The 25,013-nt window shown below is 34.4% G+C and overlaps 2 protein-coding genes across 4 annotated transcripts in view; both read left to right on the top strand.

Annotated features, from left to right (window-relative positions):
• Positions 1-2,440, top strand: part of mapk12a (mitogen-activated protein kinase 12a) — a 13,113-nt gene extending 10,673 nt beyond the window's left edge. Inside the window, exons 8-12 of the mRNA XM_058086895.1 lie at positions 1,040-1,111; positions 1,185-1,264; positions 1,342-1,420; positions 1,497-1,670; positions 1,744-2,440. Of these exons, the coding sequence (XP_057942878.1) occupies positions 1,040-1,111; positions 1,185-1,264; positions 1,342-1,420; positions 1,497-1,670; positions 1,744-1,811 (473 nt within the window). The 3' untranslated portion in view covers positions 1,812-2,440. The remainder of the gene's footprint in view (positions 1-1,039; positions 1,112-1,184; positions 1,265-1,341; positions 1,421-1,496; positions 1,671-1,743) is intronic.
• Positions 2,441-4,264: 1,824 nt separating this feature from the next.
• mtss1la (MTSS I-BAR domain containing 2a) overlaps positions 4,265-25,013 on the top strand; it is a 44,655-nt gene continuing 23,906 nt past the window's right edge. For 2 of the 3 annotated variants that reach the window (XM_058086620.1, XM_058086619.1), the window contains exons 1-3: positions 4,268-7,527; positions 20,420-20,481; positions 21,941-22,014. In XM_058086620.1, coding sequence (XP_057942603.1) covers positions 7,459-7,527; positions 20,420-20,481; positions 21,941-22,014 — 205 coding nt within the window. In that variant the 5' untranslated portion in view covers positions 4,268-7,458. Of the gene's footprint in view, positions 7,528-20,419; positions 20,482-21,940; positions 22,015-25,013 lie in introns of all 3 variants that reach the window. The other variant, XM_058086618.1, reaches the window with a different exon arrangement.

Genomic DNA, 25,013 nt, shown 5'->3' with positions numbered 1-25,013 from the left:
ATGTATATTTTAAAGTCATAACAAACAAAAGTAAATAAAGTTATACCACTTTACCAAAACTAAATAATATTAATAACAGCAAAAAAATAAATGTGTATTTTAAAGTCATAACAAACAAAAGTAAATAAAGTTGTACCAGTTTACCAAAACTAAATAATATTAATAACAGCAAAAAAAAAATTGTATTTTAAAGTCATAACAAACAAAAGTAAATAAAGTTTTTACCAGTTCACCAAATTAAATAATATTAATAACAGCAAAAAAAAATAAATTTGTATTTTAAAGTCATAACAAACAAAAGTAAACAAAGTTGTACCATTTTACCAAATTAAATAATATTAATAACAGCAAAAAAAAAATAAATTTGTATTTTAAAGTCATAACAAACAAAAGTAAACAAAGTTGTACCAGTTTACCAAAACTAAATAATATTAATAACAGCAAAAAAAAACATTTGTATTTTAAAGTCGTAACAAACAAATTAAATGGAAAAAAAATAATAATAATAAATGAAAAAATAGTTATAAAAGTTGTACCAGTCATTTTAGGTTGAGGGGAAAATTAAATTATTATGGGAATAAAGTCAAAATATTATGGAAATAAATTGATAATTATGACAAGGGAATTGACTGTAAGAAAGTTGAAATAGTCAATAAAAAATTAAATTTTAAAAATAAAATTAAAAAAAACAACTGCATAAATGGAAAAAAGCTGTAATATAATATATTGTCAAAATATTAAAAAAAATATCATGAGGGACAATAATTTCATTTTATAATAATAATAATAATAATAATAGTTTTAAATAAAGTTTTTTGGGTCCTGGATTCTTCCAAGTTCCAGAAGAACACATCACATGTTCAAATCCTTGTGTGGTCTTCACCAGGACACCCCTGTGTTACATCATTTTTGGTCCCCCCCTCTCACTCGTAACGCCTAGTGTTGCCCACTAGAGGGCCCCCCAACATGGCGCCTGTTTTCACAGTGTGAGCTGTGCTGCTTCTGACCACAGTATCTTCTTCTTCTTCTTCTTCCTTAGTGGATATTTGGTCCGTGGGTTGCATCATGGCGGAGATGTTGCTAGGAAAACCTCTTTTTCGGGGCAACGACCGTATCCTTTGACTCGGCACACTCGCAAAGGATGCTTAGAACTACTCTTTTCCATCCTTGACCTCTTCACCCAGACCTCAATCAGCTGACAGAGATCATGAAGATCACAGGAACGCCTTGTCAGGAATTTATCGCGGAACTCGAGTCGGAGGATGTGAGTTAAATTTTGCCGTTCATAAATATAGATCCTCAGTATCAAATATGACTTTATGGTTGTATTTTATTCTCCAGGCCAGATGCTACATCAAAAGTCTTCAGAAGGTTGAGAAGAAGGACCTTCAGAAGGTGTTCCCTAACACTAAACCACAAGGTGGGACTTTGTCAGTGACCACCAGGATGCAAGGTTGACGTGACTTCCCCCCCCCCCCCCCCTCGTGTGTTTTTAGCGGTGTCTGTGCTGGAGCGCATGCTTCTGCTGGACCCGGGAAGCAGAGTATCGGCGGCGGACGCCCTACTGCTGCCGTACTTTTCCGAATTTCGGGAACCCGAGGAGGAGACGGAGGCTCAGCCGTACGACCACTCGCAGGACAACACGGACCAACCCCTGGAACAGTGGAAACGTAAGTACGGGGGGGGGGGGGGACACTTGGACCAAATACCGAACTAGTTTTAACGGCTTTGGTTCTTCTTCAGGTCACACCTTCACAGAGATCTTAACCTTCAAGCCGGTCGTTACAGAATCCAAGGAAACTTCTCTGTAGAACTCGGCATCGAGTCCGGCATCAAGGGGTTTTCCTTTGACCCCCCCCCCCAACCCCAAGCCAAGGTTTGCCTCCACGAACACGAACCTCAACCGCATGAGGAGACCAGGATCTCAGGATCTGAGAGGAACCGATCCCATCACTTTGTTGTGATCTCCATGGGGCTCAGGTACATAAATACTTAGAAATAGTACTTAAAATACGCAGAAAGAGTCCTTCATATATACTATAATATACTATAATATACTATAATATACGATTTGTATTGATTTATATTACACGCTTTTTTAACAGGATTTTTGCGGGAAATATTTGGAAGTTTTTATCAACTTTATGTCATAATTCCAATTTAGCCTTGGAATGTTTTTTTTTCTTTCCGGATTTGGGAAAACGGACTTCCATACGCTTTTGATGTATCTTCCACAATATTAATACTTTTCACTATTTTTTTTTTTTTTTTACATTGAAATATTGTTTTTTGGTACGCTTATTTTTTCATTCTCAATCAATAACTTTTTAATGGCTCAACAATAGAAATGCTAACATGCTAAAGAAGATGCGGCGCACGTCCGCTAGCATGACACAGCGGTGCTTTGTTCATAAAAACAATAGCGTGGGTTTTTATTGGGGGGGGGGGATTTTTATGGATTATTATTTTGTATTGTGAGATTATTAAACCTGCAATGCAAGTCTGATGTTTGTGTGTACACCACCTTATCATCTTATATACGATTACATCACTTTATAATCTTATATAAGATTACGCCACCTTGTCATCTTATATAAGATTACACCACCTTGTCATTTTATATAAGATTACACCACCTTGTCATCTTATATAAGATTATACCACCTTATCATCTTATATAAGATTACATCACTTTATAATCTTATATAAGATTACACCACCTTATCATCTTATATAAGATTACATCACTTTATAATCTTATATAAGATTACACCACCTTATCATCTTATATAAGATTACATCACTTTATAATCTTATATAAGATTACACCACCTTGTCATCTTATATAAGATTACCCCACTTTATAATCTTATATAAAATTACACCACTTTATAATCTTATATAAGATTACACCACCTTATCATAAAGATTACACCACTTTATCATCTTATATAAAATTACACCACATTGTCATCTTATATAAAATTACACCACCTTGTCATCTTATATAAGATTACACCACCTTGTCATCTTATATAAGATTACACCACCTTATCATCTTATATAAAATTACACCACATTGTCATCTTATATAAGATTACACCACCTTGTCATCTTATATAAGATTACACCACCTTGTCACCTTATATAAGATTACACCACCTTGTCATCTTATATAAAATTACACCACCTTATCACCTTATATAAGATCACACCACTTTATCATCTTATATAAAATTACACCACATTGTCATCTTATATAAAATTACACCACCTTATCATCTTATATAAGATTACACCACTTTATAATCTTATATAAGATTACACCACCTTATCATCCTAAAGATTACCCCACCTTATAATCTTATATAAAATTACACCACCCTGTCATCTTATATAAGACTACACCACTTTATAATCTTATATAAGACTACACCACTTTATAATCTTATATAAGATTACACCATCTTGTCATCTTATATAAGATTACACCACTTTATAATCTTATATAAGATTACACCACTTTATCATCTTAAAGATTACACCACCTTGTCACCTTATATAAGATTACACCACTTTATCATCTTATATAAAATTACACCACATTGTCATCTTATATAAAATTACACCACCTTATCACCTTATATAAGATTACACCACCTTGTCATCTTATATAAGATTACACCACCTTGTCATCTTATATAAGATTACACCACCTTGTCATCTTATATAAGATTACGCCACCTTGTCATCTTATATAAGATTACGCCACCTTGTCATCTTATATAAGATTACACCACCTTATCACTTTATATAAGATTACACCACCTTATCACCTTATATAAGATTACACCACCTTGTCACCTTATATAAGATTACACCACTTTATAATCTTATATAAGACTACACCACCTTATCTTATATAAGACTACACCACCTTGTCATCTTATATAAGATTACACCACTTTATAATCGTATATAAGATTACACCACTTTATAATCGTATATAAGATTACACCACATTGTCATCTTATATAAAATTACACCACCTTATCACCTTATCACCTTATATAAGATTACACCACCTTGTCATCTTATATAAGATTACACCACTTTATCATCTTATATAAGATTACACCACTTTATCATCTTATATAAAATTACACCACTTTATCATCTTATATAAAATTACACCACCTTGTCATCTTATATAAGATTACACCACCTTGTCATCTTATATAAGATTACACCACCTTGTCATCTTATCATCATATCTAAAATTACACCACCTTGTCATCTTATATAAAATGACACCACATTGTCATTGTATATAAGATTACACCACCTTGTCATCTTATATATAAGATTACACTACTGTATACCAGCCTGTGCTATCCTCATTGTATAAACAATCCAGCCCCCCCAACATAAGCATTCCGTCATGGCTACTTCACGTACCCTGACGTCCACGTATGCAAGAAGGTTATATAAGCAGCTGAAGCGCTCCTGATCCTGATTCCCACCAGGATGATGATTGGCTTCCCTCGGACAGCCTGACTGTGAGAGTGACACGGAACAGAAAGCATCCTTCCTGATTTATGGACGCGCTTGGGAATGTGCACACGTAACGGAACATGCTGTTTTTCCAGGGATGAGGAATGTCAGCATCTGAGTTTGGGATTCCTCCCGTTTTATTCCGCCTTCCAGTGAGTACGGAAGTCATCACTTGTCATGATGTCCCTGCTCGTCTGTCAGAACTAAACAGGAAGTACAAACTGTCAGCATTTTCTTTTCGATAAAAAAACCACAATGTGTAAAAAGGGAAACTGTCGCCTCACAGAGGGGTGGGACCACTTCCTGGCCAGAAGTAGTGACTTCCTGTGTACCCCGCCATGGTACAGTGTAATGTACTAGTACTAGTGCTAGTACTCTTTCTATAACCTTATCACAGATATTGTTCCGAGACTGGTCACAGTAAAAGGCTGCTTCCAAATGTTTCTACTGTTCTTGAGTGTACAGTACGTGTATTGGAAGTACAGTATATTCATTCATTCATTCATTCACTCATTCATTCATTCATTCATTCATTGGCAATGGTACCATCAGAAGAAAGTAGTAATCCCTCGTTTATCACCGTTATTTGGTTCCAGACACGCCTGTGATCAATACTTTTACAGAAAGTAGGATTCCTTATTTATACTATATCATTTTTCAATGAATGAATGAATTTAATGAATGAATGAATAAATTAATGAATTAATGAATGGATTTAATGAATGGATGAATAAATGAATGAATGAATTTAATGAATGAATTTAATGAATGAATGAGTGAATTTAATGAACTAATGAATTTAATAAATGAATGAATAAATTTAATGAATTAATTTACTGAATGAATGAATTTAATGAATTAATTAATTTAATGAATGAATGGATGAATGAATTAAATGTATGAATGAATTAAATGTATGAATGAATTTAATGAATGGATGAATTAATTTAATGAATGAATAAATGAATGAATGAATTTACTGAATGAATGAATGAATTTAATGAATGGATGAATGAATGAATGTAATGAATGGGTGAATGAATTTAATGAATAAATGATTGAATTTAATGAATGAATAAATGAATAACTTTAATTAATAAATTTAATGAATGGATGAATGAATGGATGAATGAATTAATTAAATGTATGAATGAATGTATGAATGAATGAATTAAATGTATGAATGAATACATTTAATGAATGAATAAATAGATGAGTGAATAAATGAATAACTTTAATAAATTTAATGAATGAATGAATGAATTAAATGTATGAATGAATGAATGTATGAATGAATGAATGAATGAATTTAATGAATGAATAAATGGATGAATGAATATAATGAATGGACGAATGAATGAATTAAATGTATGAATGAATTAAATGTATGAATGAACGTATGAATGAATGAATTTAATGAATGAAGGTATGAATGAATTAAATGTATGAATGAATTTAATGAATTTAATGAATGAATAAATGAATAACGTTAATGAATAAATGTAATGAATGAATGTATGAATGAATGAATTAAATGTATGAATGAATGAATTTAATGAATGAATAAATAGATGAATGAATGAAGGAATAAATGAATAACTTTAATTAATAGATTTAATGGATGGATGAATGAATATATTTAATGAATGAATGAATTAAATGTATGAATGAATGAATTTAATGAATGAATAAATGGATGAATGAATATATTTAATGAATGAATGAATGGATGAATGAATGAATTAAATGTATGAATGAATTAAATGTATGAATGAACGTATGAATGAATGAATTTAATGAATGAAGGAATGAATGAATTAAATGTATGAATGAATTTAATGAATGAATAAATGAATAACTTTAATGAATAAATTTAATGAATGGATGAATGAATGTATGAATTAATTAATTAAATGTATGAATGAATGAATTTAATGAATGAATAAATAGATGAATGAATGAATAAATGAATAACTTTAATGAATAAATTTAATGAATGGATGAATGAATGAATTAAATGGATGAATGAATGAATTAAATGTATGAATGAATGAATTTAATGACTGAATAAATGGATGAATATATTTAATGAATGGATGAATGAATGAATTAAATGGATGAATGAATGAATTAAATGGATGAATGAATGAATTTAATGACTGAATAAATGGATGAATATATTTAATGAATGGATGAATGAATGAATTAAATGTATGAATGAATTTAATGAATGAATGAATGAATGAACGAAGAAAACAATGGAACATAAATAAGTCATTTCCGGTGGATGAATTGAACTGATTGAGCTGGTTTCCATATCAACTTTGACAATAAATGCAAATATTGGCAAACGTAGTAACACAAGCATGTGTCAACACACGCACACGCACACACACGCGGGGGAAAGTCTGTCCAATAGGAACACGAGCTTGACTGTGTTTGCGTGGAGGAGGGACGAGAGGAGGAGGGGTCACTCCTCCTTGTCTCCGCCCCCCTCTTCAATCCTGGCCCCGCCCCATTCCCATGGATCTTGTTACTGGAGGCTCCTCGACATCTGCTGCCCGGTTAACAACAGTGCGCGCTCCCGCGTCACGAGCCCGCGCCTCCTGTGTCCTCTAACTCTGGACCACCGAGCTTCTCTTGGATTTTTGGATCATGAGGAGCGAGCGTACATGTGTCCTCCACGCTTCCCGGCTCTAGCTCACCTCGCCGAGGACGCGGTTCCTGCTCCTGGTCCTGGTGCCTCTCCTGGTCCGGCATCGTCGAGCGGAACACTTGTGTTTTTGTCCGGGTTCTCCTCAGGCTGCTGAAGGCTTCGCATCCCGTCTTCGCTCCGGGAGAGGACGACCGTGGGCGGATGTACACAGCGGACGTGGGTTTTTATTGGAAGATCTGAGAGAGAGCATGGAGTCCGTGGAGAAGGAGTGTGGAGCGCTTGGTGGATTATTCCAGGCTATCGTCAACGACATGAAGGTAGGACCAAAAACTAGCAAGAAAAGTACACACGCAGCATATTTCCCTGTTTGGTTTGTTGCTCTACACTTTATCATCGCACACAGTTTTTTTTTACTGCCTTTGTGTATTTCACCCCCCCCCTCGCCCCCCCCCCCCCCCACTGCAAACAGCCCTGCAGGACAAACTGAGATGAGATGTTTCCTTTGTGTTATTTGCATAAAGTGCAGCTTATCTTCACACTTTCCTGTGTTCAAATGTTCCTTATATATATATATATATATATATATATATATATATATATATATATATATATATATATATATCTTATATGATATGAAATATTATTTTGCTTTTAGACCAGAGTATAGAATAGACTAAACCGGATCATAAACTAGACCAGCTCTCCCCAAACAGACACCTTAACTAGATAGAACAGCGGTTGGGTTTCATCCCAGCTTGAAGGTGTCTGCTGGGATGGTCATGTCAGTCATGGAGGGATGCTCTTCTTCCAGCTCATATGCTAGATGTCTAGTAACTATCTAGTAACTATGTAACTATCTAACTATCTAGTAACTATCTAACTATCTAGTAACTATCTAACTATCTAGTAACTATCTAACTATCTAGTAACCATCTAACTATCTAGTAACTATCTAACTATCTGGTAACCATCTAACTATCTAGTAACCATCTAACTATCTAGTAACTATCTAACTATCTAGTAACTATCTAACTATCTAGTAACTATCTAACTATCTAGTAACTATCTAACTATCTAGTAACTATCTAACTATCTAGTAACCATCTAACTATCTAGTAACTATCTAACTATCTGGTAACCATCTAACTATCTAGTAACCATCTAACTATCTAGTAACCATCTAACTATCTAGTAACTATCTAACTATCTAGTAACTATCTAACTATCTAGTAACTATCTAACTATCTAGTAACTATCTAACTATCTAGTAACCATCTAACTATCTAGTAACTATCTAACTATCTGGTAACCATCTAACTATCTAGTAACCATCTAACTATCTAGTAACTATCTAACTATCTAACTATCTAGTAACTATCTAACTATCTAACTATCTAGTAACTATCTAGTAACTATCTAACTATCTAGTAACTATCTAACTATCTAGTAACCATCTAACTATCTAGTAACCATCTAACTATCTAGTAACTATCTAACTATCTAACTATCTAGTAACTATCTAACTATCTAACTATCTAGTAACTATCTAACTATCTAGTAACCATCTAACTATCTAGTAACCATCTAACTATCTAGTAACTATCTAACTATCTAACTATCTAGTAACTATCTAACTATCTAACTGTCTAGTAACTATCTAACTATCTAGTAACCATCTAACTATCTAGTAACCATCTAACTATCTAGTAACTATCTAACTATCTAACTATCTAGTAACTATCTAACTATCTAACTGTCTAGTAACTATCTAACTATCTAGTAACCATCTAACTATCTAGTAACCATCTAACTATCTAGTAACCATCTAACTATCTAGTAACTATCTAACTATCTAACTATCTAGTAACTATCTAACTATCTAACTATCTAGTAACTATCTAGTAACTATCTAACTATCTAGTAACTATCTAACTATCTAGTAACCATCTAACTATCTAGTAACCATCTAACTATCTAGTAACTATCTAACTATCTAACTATCTAGTAACTATCTAACTATCTAACTATCTAGTAACTATCTAACTATCTAACTATCTAGTAACTATCTAGTAACTATCTAACTATTTAGTAACTATCTAACTATATAGTAACTATCTAACTATCTAGTAACTATCTAACTATCTAGTAACTATCTAACTATCTAGTAACTATCTAGTAACTATCTAACTATCTAGTAACTATCTAGTAACTATCTAACTATCTAGTAACTATCTAACTATCTAACTATCTAGTAACTATCTAACTATCTAGTAACTATCTAACTATATAGTAACTATCTAACTATCTAGTAACTATCTAACTATCTAGTAACTATCTAACTATCTAACTATCTAGTAACTATCTAACTATCTAGTAACTATCTAACTATCTAGTAACTATCTAACTATATAGTAACTATCTAACTATCTAGTAACTATCTAACTATCTAGTAACTATCTAACTATCTAGTAACTATCTAACTATATAGTAACTATCTAACTATCTAGTAACTATCTAACTATCTAGTAACTATCTAACTATATAGTAACTATCTAACTATCTAGTAACTATCTAACTATCTAGTAACTATCTAGTAACTATCTAGTAACTATCTAGTAACTATCTAACTATCTAGAAACTAACTAGTAACCATCTAACTATCTAACTATCTAACTGTCTAGTAACTATCTATCCTAACTGTCCTAACTATCTAACAATCCAACTATCTATCTAACTAATTATCTATCTATTTAACTGTCTTAACTATCTAGTAACTACCCAACTATCCTGTGTATCTAACTATCCAACTAACTATCCAACTAACTATCTATCTATCCAACTAACTATCTATCTATCCAACTAACTATCCAACTAACTATCCAACTAACTATCTATCTATCCAACTAACTATCTATATATCCAACTAACTATCCAACTAACTATCTATCTATCCAACTAACTATCTATATATCCAACTAACTATCCAACTAACTATCCAACTAACTATCTATCTATCCAACTAACTATCTATATATCCAACTAACTATCCAACTAACTATCTATCTATCCAACTAACTATCTAACTGTCCAACTAACTATCTATCTATCCAACTAACTATCTATATATCCAACTAACTATCCAACTATCCAACTAACTATCCAACTAACTATCTATCTATCCAACTAACTATCTATATATCCAACTAACTATCCAACTATCCAACTAACTATCCAACTAACTATCCAACTAACTATCTATATATCCAACTAACTATCCAACTATCCAACTAACTATCCAACTAACTATCTATCTATCTATCCAACTAACTATCTATATATCCAACTAACTATCCAACTAACTATCTATCTATCCAACTAACTATCTATATATCCAACTAACTATCCAACTATCCAACTAACTATCCAACTAACTATCTAACTATCCAACTAACTATCTATCTATCCAACTAACTATCTATATATCCAACTAACTATCTATATATCCAACTAACTATCTATCTATCCAACTAACTATCTATCTATCCAACTAACTATCTATCTATCCAACTAACTATCTATATATCCAACTAACTATCTATATATCCAACTAACTATCTATCTATCCAACTAACTATCTATATATCCAACTAACTATCCAACTATCCTAACTATCCAACTAACTAATTATGTAACTATATAACTATCCAACCAACTATCTAACTATCCAATATCCAACTAACTATCCAACTATCCTGTGTATCTAACTAACTAACTAACTAACTAACTAACTAACTAACTAACTAACTAACTAACTAACTAACTAACTAACTAACTAACTAACTAACTAACTAACTACCAAGCTTTGTGGTCTGCAGGATGTAGTTTTGAAGGAAGTCCAAATGTAGTGAAATGTTTGTGTCCCATTAAAGTACCCAAAGTACGCCCTCATGAAAGTGTGTTTGTTGTGTACTGGGGGGGGGGGGGGGGCTTGGTGGGGGGGTTGGTGGGGGGGGGGGGGTCTTCCAGTCAAGGAAGTCGAACCCGGGTGGTCCTCCATGGTTGTTCACGACCACAGCAGATGGAAAGTGTGACACGCATTCATTCACCAGGCCTGGGGGGGCAGGGGGGCAGCCCCCGAGAACTGTCGCTGGTCCCGGACAATACTAACCCCTTGAAGTTGAAAAAATGAAAAAAAACGACATACTAACCCCTTACGTTTTTTGTCAAAAATGAACACCCTCAAAAGGTGTCATTTTATGCCATTTTTGGATGCTTCTCGGGCCCCTGTTGAGTGTGTGTGAGGTTTCCCGTCTTTTTTTGACCAGAAAAGTGCATTAGAAGCAAGTTGAAAAAATGAAAAAAAACGACATACTAACCCCTTACGTTTTTTTTCAAAAATGAACACCCTCAAAAGGTGTCATTTTATGCCATTTTTGGATGCTTCTCGGGCCCCTGTTGAGTGTGTGTGATGTTTCCTGTCTTTTTTTCACCAGAAAAGTGCATTAGAAGCAAGTTGAAAAAATGAAAAAAAACGACATACTAACGTCCTACGTTTTTTGTCAAAAATGAACACCCTCAAAAGGTGTCAATTTATGCCATTTTTGGATGCTTCTCGGTCCCTTGTTGAGTGTGTATGAAGTTTTCGGTCTTTTTTGACCAGAAAAGTGCATTAGAAGCAAGTTGAAAAAATGAAAAAAAAAAGACATACTAACCCCTTACGTTTTTTGTCAAAAATCACTGCCCTCAAAAGGTGTCATTTTATGCCATTTTTGGATGCTTCTCGGGCCCCGGTTGAGTGTGTGTGAGGTTTCCCGTCTTTTTTTGACCAGAAAAGTGCATTAGAAGCAAGTTGAAAAAATGAAAAAAAACGACATACTAACCCCTTACGTTTTTTGTCAAAAATGAACACCCTCAAAAGGTGTCATTTTATGCCATTTTTGGATGCTTCTCGGGCCCCTGTTGAGTGTGTGTGAGGTCTCCCCTGGTTTTTTGACCAGAAAAGTGCATTAGAAGCAAGTTGAAAAAATGAAAAAAAACGACATACTAACCCCTTACGTTTTTTGTCAAAAAACACCGCCCTCAAAAGCTGGCATTTTATGCCATTTTTGGATGCTTCTCGGGCCCCTGTTGAGTGTGTGTGAGGTTTCCCGTCTTTTTTTCACCGGAAAAGTGGATTAGAAGCAAGTTGAAAAAATGAAAAAAAAACGACATACTAACCCCTTACGTTTTTTGTCAAAAATGAACGCCCTCAAAAGCTGGCATTTTATGCCATTTTTGGATGCTTCTCGGGCCCCTGTTGAGTGTGTGTGAGGTTTCCCGTCTTTTTTTGACCAGAAAAGTGCATTAGAAGCAAGTTGAAAAAATAAAAAAAAACGACATACTAACCCCTTACGTTTTTTTTCAAAAATGAACACCCTCAAAAGGTGTCATTTTATGCCATTTTTGGATGCTTCTCGGGCCCCTGTTGAGTGTATGTGAGGTTTCCCCGGGTTTTTTGACCGGAAAAGTGCATTAGAAGCAAGTTGAAAAAATGAAAAAAAAAACGACATACTAACCCCTTACGTTTTTTGTCAAAAATGAACTTCCTCAAAAGGTGTCATTTTATGCCATTTTTGGATGCTTCTCGGGCCCCTGTTGAGTGTGTGTGAGGTTTCCCGTCTTTTTTTCACCAGAAAAGTGGATTAGAAGCAAGTTGAAAAAATGAAAAAAAAAACGACATACTAACCCCTTACGTTTTTTGTCAAAAATGAACGCCCTCAAAAGGTGTCATTTTATGCCATTTTTGGATGCTTCTCGGGCCCCTGTTGAGTGTGTGTGAGGTTTCCCGTCTTTTTTTGACCAGAAAAGTGCATTAGAAGCAAGTTGAAAAAATGAAAAAAAAAACGACATACTAACCCCTTACGTTTTTTGTCAAAAATGAACACCCTCAAAAGGTGTCATTTTATGCCATTTTTGGATGCTTCTCAGGCCCCTGTTGAGTGTGTGTGAGGTCTCCCCTGGTTTTTTGACCAGAAAAGTGCATTAGAAGCAAGTTGAAAAAATGAAAAAAAAACGACATACTAACCCCTTACGTTTTTTTTTCCCCCAAAAATCACTGCCCTCAAAAGGTGTCATTTTATGCCATTTTTGGATGCTTCTCGGGCCCCTGTTGAGTGTGTGTGAGGTCTCCCCTGGTTTTTTCACCAGAAAAGTGCATTAGAAGCAAGTTGAAAAAATGAAAAAAAAACGACATACTAACCCCTTACGTTTTTTTTTCAAAAATGAACGCCCTCAAAAGGTGTCATTTTATGCCATTTTTGGATGCTTCTCGGTCCCCTATTGAGTGTGTGTGAGGTTTCCCCGGGTTCTTTGACCAGAAAAGTGCATTAGAAGCAAGTTGAAAAAATAAAAAAAAAAAAACGACATACTAACCCCTTACGTTTTTTTTCAAAAATCACCGCCCTCAAAAGGTGTCATTTTATGCCATTTTTGGATGCTTCTCGGGCCCCTGTTGAGTGTGTGTGAGGTTTCCCGTCTTTTTTTGACCAGAAAAGTGCATTAGAAGCAAGTTGAAAAAATGAAAAAAAACGACATACTAACCCCTTACGTTTTTTTTCAAAAATGAACACCCTCAAAAGGTGTCATTTTATGCCATTTTTGGATGCTTCTCGGGCCCCTGTTGAGTGTGTGTGATGTTTCCTGTCTTTTTTTCACCAGAAAAGTGCATTAGAAGCAAGTTGAAAAAATGAAAAAAAACGACATACTAACGTCCTACGTTTTTTGTCAAAAATGAACACCCTCAAAAGGTGTCAATTTATGCCATTTTTGGATGCTTCTCGGTCCCCTGTTGAGTGTGTATGAAGTTTTCGGTCTTTTTTGACCAGAAAAGTGCATTAGAAGCAAGTTGAAAAAATGAAAAAAAAAACGACATACTAACCCCTTACGTTTTTTGTCAAAAATGAACGCCCTCAAAAGCTGGCATTTTATGCCATTTTTGGATGCTTCTCGGGCCCCTGTTGAGTGTGTGTGAGGTTTCCCGTCTTTTTTTGACCAGAAAAGTGCATTAGAAGCAAGTTGAAAAAATGAAAAAAAACGACATACTAACCCCTTACGTTTTTTTTCAAAAATGAACACCCTCAAAAGGTGTCATTTTATGCCATTTTTGGATGCTTCTCGGGCCCCTGTTGAGTGTATGTGAGGTTTCCCCGGGTTTTTTGACCGGAAAAGTGCATTAGAAGCAAGTTGAAAAAATGAAAAAAAAAACGACATACTAACCCCTTACGTTTTTTGTCAAAAATGAACTTCCTCAAAAGGTGTCATTTTATGCCATTTTTGGATGCTTCTCGGGCCCCTGTTGAGTGTGTGTGAGGTCTCCCCTGGTTTTTTCACCAGAAAAGTGCATTAGAAGCAAGTTGAAAAAATGAAAAAAAAACGACATACTAACCCCTTACGTTTTTTTTTCAAAAATGAACGCCCTCAAAAGGTGTCATTTTATGCCATTTTTGGATGCTTCTCGGTCCCCTATTGAGTGTGTGTGAGGTTTCCCCGGGTTCTTTGACCAGAAAAGTGCATTAGAAGCAAGTTGAAAAAATAAAAAAAAAAAACGACATACTAACCCCTTACGTTTTTTTTCAAAAATCACCGCCCTCAAAAGGTGTCATTTTATGCCATTTTTGGATGCTTCTCGGGCCCCTGTTGAGTGTGTGTGAGGTTTCCCGTCTTTTTTTGACCAGAAAAGTGCATTAGAAGCAAGTTGAAAAAATGAAAAAAAACAACATACTAACCCCTTACGTATTTTTAAAAAAATGAACACCCTCAAAAGGTGTCATTTTATGCCATTTTTGGATGCTTCTCGGGCCCCTGTTGAGTGTGTGTGAGGTTTCCCGTCTTTTTTTCATCAGAAAAGTGCATTAGAAGCAAGTTGAAAAAATGAAAAAAAAACGACATATGTTTTTTTTCAAAAATGAACGCCCTCAAAAGCTGGCATTTTATGCCATTTTTGGATGCTTCTCGACCCCCTGTTGAGTGTGTGTGAGGTCTCCCCTGGTTTTTTGACCAGAAAAGTGCATTAGAAGCAAGTTGAAAAAATGAAAAAAAAAACAAAAACGACATACTAACCCCTTACGTTTTTTTTCAAAAATGAACGCCCTCAAAAGGTGTCATTTTATGCCATTTTTGGATACTTCTCGGGCCCCTGTTGAGTGTGTGTGAGGTTTCCCGTCTTTTTTTCACCAGAAAAGTGCATTAGAAGCAAGTTGAAAAAACGAAAAAAAAAAACGACATACTAACCCCTTATGTTTTTTGTCAAAAATGAACGCCCTCAAAAGGTGTCATTTTATGCCATTTTTGGATGCTTCTCGGGCCCCTGTTGAGTGTGTGTGAGGTTTCCCGTCTTTTTTTCACCAGAAAAGTGCAATAGAAGCAAGTTGAAAAAATGAAAAAAAACGACATACTAACCCCTTACGTTTTTTTTCAAAAATCACCGCCCTCAAAAGGTGTCATTTTATGCCATTTTTGGATGCTTCTCGGGCCCCTGTTGAGTGTGTGTGAGGTTTCCCGTCTTTTTTTGACCAGAAAAGTGCATTAGAAGCAAGTTGAAAAAATGAAAAAAAACGACATACTAACCCCTTACGTTTTTTTCAAAAATGAACGCCCTCAAAAGGTGTCATTTTATGCCATTTTTGGATGCTTCATGGTCCCCTGTTGAGTGTGTGTGAGGTTTCCCGTCTTTTTTTGACCAGAAAAGTGCATTAGAAGCAAGTTGAAAAAATGAAAAAAACCGACATACTAACCCCTTACGTTTTTTTTCAAAAATGAACACCCTCAAAAGGTGTCATTTTATGCCATTTTTGGGTGCTTCTCGGGCCCCTGTTGAGTGTGTATGAAGTTTTCTGTCTTTTTTTGACCAGAAAAGTGCATTAGAAGCAAGTTGAAAAAATGAAAAAAAAAACAAAAACGACATACTAACCCCTTGCGTTTTTTGTCAAAAATCACCGCCCTCAAAAGGTGTCATTTTATGCCATTTTTGGATGCTTCTCGGGCCCCTGTTGAGTGTGTGTGAGGTTTCTCGGCTTTTTTTGACCAGAAAAGTGCATTAGAAGCAAGTTGAAAAAATGAAAAAAAACGACATACTAACCCCTTACGTTTTTTGTCAAAAATGAACACCCTCAAAAGGTGTCATTTTATGCCATTTTTGGATGCTTCTCGGGCCCCTGTTGAGTGTGTGTGAGGTTTCCCGTCTTTTTTTGACCAGAAAAGTGCATTAGAAGCAAGTTGAAAAAATGAAAAAAAAAACCCGACATACTAACCCCTTACGTTTTTTGTCAAAAATGAACGCCCTCAAAAGGTGTCATTTTATGCCATTTTTGGATGCTTCTCGGCACCCTGTTGAGTGTGTGTGAGGTTTCCCGTCTTTTTTTTGACCAGAAAAGTGCATTAGAAGCAAGTTGAAAAAATGAAAAAAAAACGACATACTAACCCCTTACGTTTTTTTTAAAAAATGAACACCCTCAAAAGGTGTCATTTTATGCCATTTTTGGATGCTTCTCAGGCCCCTGTTGAGTGTGTGTGAGGTTTCCAATCTTTTTTCACCAGAAAAGTGCATTAAAAGCAAGTTGAAAAAATGAAAAAAAACGACATACTAACCCCTTACGTTTTTTTTTTCAAAAATGAACGCCCTCAAAAGCTGGCATTTTATGCCATTTTTGGATGCTTCTCGGGCCCCTGTTGAGTGTGTGTGAGGTTTCCCGGCTTTTTTTTGACCAGAAAAGTGCATTAGAAGCAAGTTGAAAAAATGAAAAAAAAAAAACGACATACTAACCCCTTACGTTTTTTGTCAAAAATGAACGCCCTCAAAAGGTGTCATTTTATGCCATTTTTGGATGCTTCTCAGGCCCCTGTTGAGTGTGTGTGATGTTTCCCGTCTTTTTTTCACCAGAAAAGTGCATTAGAAGCAAGTTGAAAAAATGAAAAAAAAACGACATACTAACCTCCTACATTTTTTGTCAAAAATGAACACCCTCAAAAGGTGTCATTTTATGCCATTTTTGGATGCTTCTCGGGCCCCTGTTGAGTGTGTGTGAGGTTTCCCGCCTTTTTTTAACCAGAAAAGTGCATTAGAAGCAAGTTGAAAAACTGAAAAAAAACGACATACTAACCCCTTACGTTTTTTGTCAAAAATGAACGCCCTCAAAAGGTGTCATTTTATGCCATTTTTGGATGCTTCTCGGGCCCCTGTTGAGTGTGTGTGAGGTTTCCCCGGGTTCTTTGACCAGAAAAGTGCATTAGAAGCAAGATGAAAAAATGAAAAAAAACGACATACTAAACCCTTACGTTTTTTTTCAAAAATCACCGCCCTCAAAAGGTGTCATTTTATGCCATTTTTGGATGCTTCTCGGTCCCCTGTTGAGTGTGTGTGAGGTTTCAGTCGGCTCCACCCGATTGGCTCGTCGGTTGCTGGCAGGCCTGCTTCAGTTCCATTCACGTCCTTTTGTGGCAGGCACGCCGTGTATTGAAAAGCAGATGAATGAGGCCGCAGTCCTGAGTCAGCACGGTCCTGGTCCTCCACTGTCTCGCTCAGACATCTGACCTCATTCCTGCCGCCTGGCTGGTCGACACAAGCCTGTCAGACCGGCTTTGCCCCCGGCGGGGGGGGGGGGGGGGGGGGGGGGGGGGGGGGGCGCGCAGACCCCACAGCTGCGTACCTACGACTGATTCCACTGAACCCACGGGAAACGTGTCCGTGTTTGTAGAACCTGCTGCTTATGCAACCACGCCAATAAGACCCGGGGACGAAACTAAAACAAAAAAAAACAGCAAAAGTTGAAAAAATAAGACATGAACGTTAATAATAATAATAATATACTGACATTAATAATCAATAATCACTTTGTAATCACTGACATTACAAAGCTGACATGCGGCCTGTTTTTTTTTATCTTAGCGTTATATTATTATTATTATATAATATTATATTAATTAATACATCAATAATATTAATATCAATATATTAAATACAAATATATCAACATTAATGTCAACATTAAATACATTATTATATTAATTAATATATTAATATTAATATATTAAGATTATATTAATATTATATTAGTATTCCAGTTAGACAAAAAGGCAAAAGACGAAAAGGGGTTCGGAATGGAATGTTTTCCACTATGGTAGACAAACACATTGCCATATCTTGTCTAAAACAGTGGAAAATATTCCATTCCGAACCCCTTTCTTCTGTCTTGAGCTGGCTCATGGAATATCCATGAGCCAATGTTTTCCACTTGTCTACCATAGTGGAAAACATTCCATTCCGAACCCCTTTCCTCTGCTCATGGAATATGGAAAACATTCATGGAAAATATTCCATGAGCCAGCTCAAGACAGAAGAAAGGGGTTCGGAATGGAATATTTTCCACTCTGTTTTAGACAGGATATGGCAATGTGCTTGTCTACCAGCGTGGAAAACATTCCATTCCGAACCCCTTTCTTCTGTCTTGAGCTGGCTCATGGAAAATATTCCATTCCAATGTTTTCCACTCTAGTAGACAAGCACATTGCCATATCTTGTCTAAAACAGAGTGGAAAATATTCCATGAGCCAGCTCAAGACAGAAGAAAGGGGTTCGGAATGGAATGTTTTCCACTCTGGTAGACAAGCACATTGCCATATCTCGTGCTTGTTTACCAGAGGGGAAAACATTCCATTCCGAACCCCTTTTTTCTGTCTTGAGCTGGCTCATGGAAAATATTCCATTCCATTCCAATGTTTTCCACTCTGGTAGACAAGCACATTGCCATATCTTGTCTAAAACAGAGTGGAAAATATTCCATTCCGAACCCCTTTCTTCTGTCTTGAGCTGGCTCATGGAATATTTTCCACTCTTGTTTTAGACAAGATATGGCAATGTGCTTGTCTACCAGACTGGAAAACATTCCATTCCGAACCCCTTTCTTCTGTCTTGAGATGGCTCATGGAATATTTTCCACTCTGTTTTAGACAAGATATGGCAATGTGCTTATTTACCAGAGTGGAAAACATTCCATTCCGAACCCCTTTCTTCTGTCTTGAGCTGGCTCATGGAAAATATTCCAATGTTTTCCACTCTAGTAGACAAGCACATTGCCATATCTTGTCTAAAACAGAGTGGAAAATATTCCATTCCGATGGAATAAAATGGGATTAAGATGGAATAAGATGGAATTCCATTGGAAAGGAATGTTTTCCACTCTGGTAGACAAGCACATTGCCATATCTTGTCCTAAACAGAGTGGAAAAATATTCCATTCCGAACCCCTTTCTTCTGTCTTGAGCTGGCTCATGGAAAATATTCCATTCCAATGTTTTCCACTCTAGTAGACAAGCACATTGCCATAGCTTGTCTAAAACAGAGTGGAAAACATTCCATTCCGAACCCCTTTTTTCTGTCTTGAGCTGGCTGGTGGAAAATATTCCATTCCATTCCAATGTTTTCCACTCTGGTAGACAAGCACATTGCCATATCTTGTCTAAAACAGAGTGGAAAATATTCCATTCCGATGGAATAAAACGGGATTAAGATGGAATAAGATGGAATTCCATCGGAAAGGAATGTTTTCCACTCTGGTAGACAAGCACATTGCCATATCTTGTCTAAAACAGAGTGGAAAATATTCCATTCCGAACCCCTTTCTTCTGTCTTGAGCTGGCTCATGGAAAATATTCCATTCCAATGTTTTCCACTCTAGTAGACATTTCCATATCTTGTCTAAAACAGAGTGAAAATATTCCATTCCGAACCCCTTTCTACTGTCTTGAGCTGGCTCTACCAAGCAGGCAAAAACCAAACACTGAAATTTCCCTTCCCGTTCTGTTGACTTATTGTCGCCTTCGTCTTCCTTGAAGATCCTCACAAGAGTTTTCCAAGGTCAAACTGTAACTTCCAGGTTCCACCAGACCGACCAACATGACATCTGTATCCTCCGTATCCTCTCCTTCCATCACGGATAATGGCTGCGGATGAAAGGAATGGACACCTGTTAGAGAGTCAGGAGGACAAATGCAGGATGGCGTCTTTTGCATGATGGATCCGAAAAATGGCTTCCCGATGGAAAAGCGTTCCTTGCGTCTTTGCGTTGTTACGACCTTGGCTCAATCTTATTTGAACTTCTGTGAAACCGAGCGGCTGTAGTCAAACGTTAGATTAGATATGGATTCATTTTGTCTTCTTTTTCCGTCTCTTATCAGAGTTCCTACCCGGTGTGGGAAGACTTCAGTGCCAAGGCCACAAAACTGCATTCCCAACTCAGGTGAGGAGTTGCCGATATTCCCGCCCCATTGAGTATAACAGAGTTTAATTTTTTTATATTCTTATTTAACAATCAAACTATTACAATGAAAAAATTAAAAAAAAAAATAAAAGTCAGAAGAATATGTTACAATATATTAGTAGCATAAAGTTAAAATATTAAACTTATTAAAAGTCCTAATATTATGAAAAACCAAACAATAAATAAAGTTGTGAAAAAGTAATAATGTTATATGTAATAATGTTGTAATATAATGGCATTAAAGTCATAATTTATTTTAAAAAATTAGGATCGTTACAATTTTAAAAATAAAAAAAAAACAAAAAGTCAGAAGAATACTTTACAATATATTAGTAGCATAAAGTTAAAATATTAAACTTATTAAAAGTCCTAATATTATGAAAAACAAAATAACAAATAAAGTTGTGAAAAAAGTAATAATGTTATAATTTAATGGGATTTAAGTCATAATTTATATAAAAAAATCGGGATTGTTGCAATATATTAGTAGCATAAAGTTAAAATATTAAACTTATTAAAAGTCCTAATATTATGAAAAACCAAACAATAAATAAAGTTGTGAAAAAGTAATAATGTTATATGTAATAATGTTGTAATATAATGGGATTAAAGTCATAATTTATTTTTAAAAAATTAGGATCGTTGCAATTTTAAAAATTAAAAAAAAAAGTCAGAAGAATACTTTACAATATATTAGTAGCATAAAGTTAAAATATTAAACTTATTAAAAGTCCTAATATTATGAAAAACAAAATAACAAATAAAGTTGTGAAAAAAGTAATAATGTTATAATTTAATGGGATTTAAGTCATAATTTATATAAAAAGAAAATCGGGATTGTTGCAATATATTAGTAGCATAAAGTTAAAATATTAAACTTATTAAAAGTCCTAATATTATGAAAAACAAAACAACAAATAAAGTTGTGAAAAAAATAATAATGTTATAATGTTCTAATATAATGGGATTAAAGTCATAATTTATAAAAGAAAATTGGGATTGCTGCGAAAAAAGCTGCAGAAAAAAATGCAAAAAATTTCTTGAATTTTGGGATAATAAAGTCAAAATATTAAGAGAAATTTTTACGAGACTAAAATATTAATACTATGAAGCAAACTTGTCGTTTTAGTTGTATATTGTTTTCTTTTCAGAAGTTGGAATTTTTGGAAAATTAGCCTGCGAAAAAGTTTTAATATTGAGTGAATAAAAAAATTAAATTAATATTTAATAGTTAATTAATTAATGCAATAAATTAAAACATGCAATAGTCATTTATTGACAGCGCTATCACTGTTGCTAGAAACAAGTCAAGGGAATCGAGTCATGTGCGGAAGTTAAAGAAATTGTTTCGGGATCGGAATGTCGGAACCGGTTCCAACTGATGTTCGATGCCCAACTCTCGTCATGGTACCATGAACATGTCCCGTTCTATTTTCAGGACCACAATTTTGGCAGCCGTGGCCTTCTTAGATGCTTTCCAGAAGGTAGCAGACATGGCAACCAACTCAAGAGGTAAGACAACTGCCCTTTTAACTTATCTTTTATACATTTTAAGAAATTTTAGTTTTTGTGTTACTACCCCAACCTTCCATAAGTGGGTCAAAAATGACCCGGTCAGGTTGTTTTCTTGAAATATCTTTGTAATGAAAAATTGTTATCATTTCATATTCCAGGTATTCCTCAAAAAACATGTTTTTGATATCATGCCGTTCACATTTTTAAAAAATTTTAAGAAATTTTAGTTTTTGTGTTACTACCCCAACCTTCCATAAGTGGGTCAAAAATGACCCGGTCACGTTGTTTTCTTGAAATATCTTTGTAATGAAAAATTTTCATCATTTCATATTCCAGTTATTCCTCAAAAATCATATTTTGATATCATGACGTTTACATTTTTAACTTATCTTTTATACATTTTAAGAAATTTTAGTTTTTGTGTTACTACCCCAACCTTCCATAAGTGGGTCAAAAATGACCCGGTCAGGTTGTTTTCTTGAAATATCTTCATAATGAAAAATTGTTATTATTTCATATTCCAGGTATTCCTCAAAAAACATGTTTTTGATATCATGCCGTTCACATTTTTAAGAAATTTTAAGAAATTTTAGTTTTTGTGTTACTACCCCAACCTTCCATAAGTGGGTCAAAAATGACCCGGTCAGGTTGTTTTCTTGAAATATCTTTGTAATGAAAAATTGTTATCATTTCATATTCCAGGTATTCCTCAAAAAACATGTTTTTGATATCATGCCGTTCACATTTTTAACGTAAATTTATGCAACACACAATGGATGCTCACATTTTCTATTGTTGTACGGGGTCATTTTCTTTTTCAAAGATGTAAAAAAGTGAAAAATGAAGATGTTTCTAACATGAAATCATTCTTGTGTGGTATAAATATAATACTAAATATCATAATATCAAATATCATACAAATTGATGATGTTGACTTTTTGTGAACTATTTGGATTGGCGTCCTTCCTTTCAAGGTAGTTTTTGTTTCCCTTCTCAACGCTAACCCCGTGTTCTGCGGCCACACTGCAGACATATAACAAGGATAACAATAAACCCGCGCCAGCCTCGCCTTTTGAAGTCAGGAAAAATGTTCTCTCACGGAAGTGATCAGAGGGTCTACAAGCCTCCGGGCGTGGGATTTCATGATCCTGAGAGCTCTTGTTTCAAGCGGCAGAAAAAAAAAAAAGGCTACAATAAACTTCTTGCACTCAGACCGCCACCGTTTATATTAAAATTAACACTGAAAAATATTGTTAAAAGTCTAATATTTTTAAGTGTAATATTAATCCAAGCCAAAAGGCAGCAGCTGTTCAAATTTCTCAGAGTTTAGACATTTTGACTTAATTCCAATAATATTATTGGAATTATTATTATTATTATTATTAATAATATTAGAAAATTTCTCCAACCTAATTTGCATTCCACAATATTACCAATTTCTTTGTTAACTATATGCTCCTAATATCATTATTTTACCTGGTAATAACATTTAGTATTCTTGATCGCCAAAACAACAGGCTTTTATTGCAGGTTTGAATTAAGAGGAACAAGTTTCGTCATTAGATTCCAACTTTTATCTCGTTATATTTTCACTTTCACTGCTGATTTTTACGATTTTTTTTGATGATGTTCTACAGACCGCAAAGGGGCCCCGGGCAGCACTTTGGACACCCCTGTTCTATAACGTAACACTAGTACAGAAACGACTAGGAGAAAATGATACACTTCTTCACGCGCTGACCTCTCACTTTGGACGGGAATCGGGAAAGTTTTAGTGAAGTGTTGCTGTTTTTGGCGGTGAAGTCTGGCGGGGGGGCGGGTCTTTGTGGCTGATTTTAGTCCAAGGTAGCTGAAAGACCTGCTAAGCTTTGGAATATCCGACAGGGAGTGACCGCTCTTCTACAATATTTATCATATAATATGCTGTTATATTATTAGAGCCCTCCTGACATAAACTAATACCCCTATAGTAACCTTCATGCTGGCATTGCACAATAAAGTTGACATTCTATGGGAGACACAAAGGTGTGTGTGTTGCTTTAAATGTTTTTCCTGAGGAGCGCTGAGTCAGGAAGTGACATCATTGGGAGTTTTAGAGTTCAGTTTTAGCTTAGCATAGGTTACCGCAGCAACGGAAGTTGTGTTTTTTTTTTTACAAGGAAAAAGAACTCAATATTATTTTACGAGAATAAAGTCAAAATATGAAGTGAAAATTTTTGTTTATATGAATAAACTTATTATTGTTTTGCAAAAAAAATGTCATTTTAGTGGCATATAGTTGAAATGTTAAAGGAATTTTTTTTTGTTAAATTTGGAATATTATGCCAAACAAGGCAAAATAAAGCTGGAATTTCTGGAAGTTGGCATTAAAGTCAAAATATTATGGGAGAAAAGTGAGAATTTATTAAGATTATTTTATTATTTTAATAAATTTTAATAAATTTTAGTAAATTTTAATAAATGTTTCATTAATTTTAATAAATTTTAATAAATTTCAATAAATTTCAATAAATTTCAATAAATTTCAATAAATTTCAATAAATTTTAATAAATTTTAATAAATGTTTCATTAATTTTAATAAATGTTAATAAATGTTTCATTAATTTTAATAAATTTTAATAAATTTTAAAAAAATTTAATAAATTTTTAATAATTTTTTAATACATTTTTAATAATTTTTAAATAAATTTTTAATAAAATTTTAATAATTTTTTCATTAATTTTTAATAAATTTTTCATTAATTTTAATGAATTTTAATGAATTTTAATTGATTTTAATCATTCATTCATTCATTCTCTACTCCTTTTTCCTTTTTTCTACTGCTGTCCATCAGGCTACGGCGAGCGTCGCTCATCATTCCGAGCGAGTGGGGTGAACGTTTTGTTTATATGAATAAACTTATTATTGTTTTGCAAAAAAAATGTCATTTTAGTGGCATATAGTTGAAATGTTAAAGGAATTTTTTTTTGTTAAATTTGGAATATTATGCCAAAC

The sequence above is a fragment of the Doryrhamphus excisus genome, chromosome 11 (genome assembly GCF_030265055.1).
Source record: "Doryrhamphus excisus isolate RoL2022-K1 chromosome 11, RoL_Dexc_1.0, whole genome shotgun sequence".
NCBI lineage: Eukaryota > Metazoa > Chordata > Actinopteri > Syngnathiformes > Syngnathidae > Doryrhamphus > Doryrhamphus excisus.
This window is presented reverse-complemented; position numbering and strand designations above follow the sequence as displayed.